At 49.4% G+C, this 5,321-nt stretch overlaps 1 protein-coding gene across 2 annotated transcripts in view; it reads right to left on the minus strand.

The window, feature by feature from the left end:
• TIAL1 (TIA1 cytotoxic granule-associated RNA binding protein-like 1) overlaps positions 1–838 on the minus strand; it is a 21,462-nt gene extending 20,624 nt beyond the window's left edge. Inside the window, exon 1 of one of the 2 annotated variants that reach the window (XM_006831406.1) lies at positions 289–838. In XM_006831406.1, coding sequence (XP_006831469.1) covers positions 289–320 — 32 coding nt within the window. In that variant the 5' untranslated portion in view covers positions 321–838. The remainder of the gene's footprint in view (positions 1–288) is intronic. The other variant, XM_006831405.1, reaches the window with a different exon arrangement.
• Positions 839–5,321: the final 4,483 nt, after the last annotated feature.

Genomic DNA, 5,321 nt, shown 5'->3' on the forward strand with positions numbered 1-5,321 from the left:
GGAGCCTTCCCAAGACTGACAGCCCCCGCCGGGCCTACAAGGGCGCGCAAGAGAAAGGTCGAGGCCAGCCTCAGATCCGAGGAAGCGACTGTGTCTGGGGGAAGGGAGGATTTCCCTTCCAAGGAAAATGGGACAGAGAAGGAAAGCACTTCGTGGCCGCGCCGCGCCGCCCCGGCCCGGCGGCCGCCGCGACCCCTAGCTTCGGTCCCCACTCGCCTGCTCCCTCCCTCCGCGTCCCGCGGTGGTCAGGCCTCTCGGCGCCTGGCACCCTCGGTCTCCGGTACTCACAGAGTCCTGGGCTGCCCGTCGTCTTCCATCATGGTGGGTGCGACGGAGCGATCCCGGGACAGGGGGGAGGGCAGGGCTGGGGAGGGGAGGGGGCGGGGAGGAAGGGGAGGGGGGCTCCGGGCGCCGGCTGGGGACAGAGGAAAAGGCACCGAACCCTGTTCTTGGGTTCTCTTCCCCCAGCCCGCTCCGGACACCGAGCTCCTACCAGGAGGAGCAGGAGGAGGAGGAGGATGAACAAAATGGCCGCCGCCACCAGCCAGGCAGGAAACGGAGCAGAGCGCAGGCGCAGCCCGCCAGGTCACCGCTCAGGCCGGTGGCGACGGCCTGCAAAGGGAATAACTGAAAGGCGAGGGGAAAGGGGCAGCTGAGGAGATCCTGTGCCCGATCACGACGGGTCACGTCGTCGTCGTGAGCCTACTGACTCGCTGAAGCCAAGCCAGCGCCAGAAGAGGTCCCGTAAAGGGAGAAACTCCGTGAAGCTGAACTCTGTAGGAATTGTGGTCCTGCAAGTTAGAAGAGGAAGCACTTCTCCAGAGGACTTCTGGGAACTGTAGTATGAAGGAGAAGCCCGGCGCCCGCGCCGAGCTAAAGGAGAAGAGGAGACTTCTGGGTAGTGTAGTCGTACGTGGAGACGTGCAGCGACGAGGACGTCGGCGTGCTGACAGAAGAGGGGCAGACTAAAGGCTGCGGAACAAAGTGAGTCCGAGAAACAAACTACGAGTCCCAGAGTGCCTCGCGCTGAGGGCTGTCTTAGGATGGCTCCAGACATTTTAAGACTCTTCGATTGCTCCGCCTAAGCTTCTGCTCCGCCCCATCAAACTCAAGAGCGGTTTCTTCAACTACTGCTGAGGCAGCGCTCTGGCTCCGCGTGGTGACAGAGCTGCGCAGTTTTTCACCCGCTAACGTGCTAGTCTACAAGGTCGGTTTGAACCTCAAAGTTGTCGGTTCAAACTCTCATAAGCCGCTCCTGGAAACCCTATACAGGATCGCTGTGAGTCGGAACCGACTCCACGGCACTTAACAACAACAACATCTCAAGCAAAAAGCTTGGCCTGGGGTTGTCAACGGCCGCCTCACGCGATGGGCCGGTGAGATGCTGACCTGGTGGGGACCCGAGGGGCTGGAGCCGACTTCGGGCTGTGGCCCCTCTGGCTTCCCAAGAGCCCGCCATGTCCGGTGGGTGCATTTTCCCGCTAATAGGTATTCCTAGCCTAGGTAGACGGTTCAAACCCATCAGATGCTCCTCGGAAACTCTATACAGGGTCACTAGGGGTCAGAATCGACTCATCGACTCCACAGCACATAACAACAACAACCATTAGATCCAGTCCTGCTGTGGCGCTGTAGGATTAACACTGTACTGCTAACCACAAGGTCGGTGGTTCAAACCCTATACTCCAATGAGACCTGGTGATCTCCTGAAAGGTCACAACCTTTAAATTTTAAAGGCTCTAGATCTTATGAAGTGCAGTTCTGTTCAACACACAAGAGATCTTCATGAATCAAAATAAAATAAAAATAAACCAGTGATTGCCACTGGTTTTTACTTTAAGCAAAAAGGTACTGTACTGGACAAGTCTGCTGCAAGAACCTCTTTAAAGTGCTAAAGAGCAAAGATGTCACCTGTGCCGGACAAGGGAGACCAGAGAAGAAGTGATGCGTTTAACAACAGTTGTTAAGTTGATTCTGACTCAGTGACCCTGTTCAGTGTTTCTGAGGAGTTGCTGGTGGGTTTGAGCCACTGACCTTGTGGGTCGCAGTCCAGTGCTGATCCTGCAAGGCCCATCAGGAGTGCACATCAATTAGGAGGTTAGTTCAAATGCAGCGGATGAGCTCTAGGGGAAGGCTCTGGGGAAAGGTCCTTGTCTCTTTTCAGCATCTGTAGACGTCTGTGTCTCTTGGCATCAACCTTACTCTGGACTTAGGAGCTTCACAGTGCGGAGACCCCAGGTCCAAAAGGCACACACCACTCCTGGTTCTTTCTTTATGGTAGCAGATCTCTCTGATCTCTGCTGACTTCTGTCTCCTTTTACCTCTTGTAAGGAAAAGGTGTTGCAGGCAAGTCCCAGGGAAATCCCTTTACTCAAGGCTGTGATAAGATCAAAAGTGTTGCATCCACCTTTACTCCTCTTACTGGTTTATCACATCAGAGCACATTCACATCAGCACAGAAGTACCACATGACATCATTACTTAGCTGCCAAACCACTGAGACTCACTGCCCAGCCAAGCTGGCATATTTGGGGGGTGGAGGATTGGGGAATGGGGACACGCTTCAATCCATAACAGAGGATCAGAGAAAAAGAAGGCCTCCAGGGAGGTGGATTGATACAGTGGTTGGAACAATGGGCTCTAACATGGCAACGGTTGTGAGGACCCATTGGTATTTCATTTTGTTATGCATAGGCTTGCTCTGAATCAGAGCTGACTCCAAGGCACCTACCAGCAGCAAACTCCCTGGGTGGTACAAACAGGGTTAAAGCTCTTGACTGCACTGCACCTTGAGTTCAGCCCCCATTCCTCTGGAGGCTTGTGTAGTGTGATGCTGAACAGTTTTCAGCAAAGTTTACAAACTAAGGCAGACCAGAAAGGCCTGAGGTTTACTGAAAAATCAGCCACTAAAAACTCTATGGATCCCAGTTCTACTCTGACACGCATGGGGTTACCATGTCAGAATGAACTCAGCAGCATCTAGTTTGATGATGGAACTTTTTAATTTTGTTTTAAATTTATTTTTGGTGGCAATGCAAGAACCAAAGTCACATCCACTTACAATTTCCACAAGAACAGTTGATGCCGTATTTCACATATCAGCAATCTTGCTCTTCTACCAGTATTGTTTCACTCTTGCCCCTTAAAGTTCTCATCTTTGCTTTCGGTGAACTGTGGTCAGTTTACACACATATCGATCATTCTTTTTGAGAGTGCTATGCTCCAAGCAGGACTCCTTGTGTGGCGCTGTAGGATAAGCATTGGACTGCACATTACAAGGTCAACAGTTCAAACTCACCAACCTCTCCTTGGAAACCCTATGCAGGGTCACTATGAGTCAGAACCAACTCGACAGCACTTAACAACAACGTGGGCTGAAATGTTTAACGATGGCTTCATGGAATAGTTTCAGTTCAACGTTTAAAAATTCTTTCCAGACATTAAGTTCAAGGATTTCCCCCAGTCTCAATGCATCCAGTAGAACTGATTTCTGTGTGAGTTTCATACTTTCACTCCTCCTTCTGATCCGGGCCTCGACTATTGGATCAAAACGGTCAGTAGCAGCAACCAGGCAGCATCCTTTTCTTCTGGTCTGATGGCAGTAGAGGTAGCAGGTTATGGAGGCAATTAAACCTGCAACCCATCCTTTCTTCCTTTGCTGCTCCGGGAGTTGTTAGATGCTGTTACTCAGTTCCCACGTAGTAACCGTTTGCACAATAGAGTCAAACATGGCCTGCTTCTTTACCATCGTTGAAATCATGATGTTGGAGCCATTGTTGCCGCCACGGTGTCAATCCGTCTTATTGAGGATCTTCCTGTTTTGCCCACCATCTACTTTACCAAGAATGATGTCTGCCCTAGGACCATCAAAGGAGAAGAGCCGAGAGCGGGACCCTACCCAGAGAAGCAGTGATGCCGGAGATGGAGGCAGAGACGATGATGTGAAGCGATGGAGCAGCTGGGGACTTTAGATCCAGAGAGGAAGAGCGACTGTGTGCTGAAGACTGGGGGACCGGGGGTGGGGGAGTGGAGGGGGGGTTAGTGGAGGGGGAAGGCTTGCAGGGTATACCCTTTGGTTGGTTGATGATGCATGGAGGGGATTGTAACCATGGCAATGAGATGATATACGACAGAATGAATGTAAAATTAATGTCCTCCCATTGTAAACTATCATATAATTCACAATAAAACATTAAAAAAACACACAATAGCTTCACATTTTGATATTTTTGTTTAAGAAATGTTTCTATGCTTTTTGTAGCAATGATAATAATAATAAAGAATGATGTCTGGTAAAGGGTCTGGTCTCTCCCGATACCTGGTCCATAGTCGAAGAGGTGAAATCTTGCCATCCTTGCTCCTAGGAGCACTGTGGCTGTACTTTATGTGAGACAGATTTGTTAATTCTTCTGGCTGTCCATGTGCTTTCAATATTCTTTGCCAACCCCATCATTCAAATGCATCAATTCTTCTCCAGTCTAGCTTATTCACTGTCCAGCTTTCACATGCATGTGACCCAAGACCACTGTCATTGAATGTATTACAACTCATTACTGTTGTTTGGAGTCAGGTCCAACTCATAGCGACCCTGTACAGGGCTTCCGGGGCTGTAAATCTTTACCGGAGCAGAAAGCCTCCTCTTTCTCCCACAGAACAACTGGTAGTTTCGAACTGCTGACCTTGAGGTTTGCAGCCCGATTCATAACCACTATGCTACCAGAGCTCCTTATTTCAACTCCTAGTGACCCTATACAGGGTTTCTGAGGCTATAAATCTTTATGGAAGCAGACAGCCTCAACTTTCTCTCTTAGAGGAGCCGGTGGGTTTGAACCATTGACCTTGATGTTAGTAGTCCAATGCCTAACCCACAGCACCACCAGGGCTCCTTAGGAGGTAGACTAGAACTCTAAAAACATTAGGTCATTAACTGGACAGTCCTATAAAGTCATCACCCTAAACCTTGGAACACTAATAGCATGAAGTGTGTGGTTGCAGGTGATGGAACTTTTACATTTTGGTTTTGTCATGGTTGCATGACCGTGTGCAAATTATACTTCCATTACATAAATTATACTTTAAAAAATATATACCAGAAGCCCTGGTGACACTTTTGATTGAACATTGGAATGCTCATGCAAAAGATGGTAGTTCAAACCCACCAGCCACTGTTGGAGAGAAAGATGAGACTTACTACTTGGGTTGAGATTTACACACTCAGAAGCCCTATGGGACAGTTCTACTCTACTATGGGGTTAATCACTGTGTGTAGGAATCAACTCCACAGCAGTGGATTTTAGGGTTTTTAAAATATATATATATTT

The sequence above is a fragment of the Chrysochloris asiatica genome, unplaced genomic scaffold, assembly GCF_000296735.1.
Source record: "Chrysochloris asiatica unplaced genomic scaffold, ChrAsi1.0 scaffold00003, whole genome shotgun sequence".
In the NCBI taxonomy this organism is placed as follows: Eukaryota; Metazoa; Chordata; class Mammalia; order Afrosoricida; family Chrysochloridae; genus Chrysochloris; species Chrysochloris asiatica.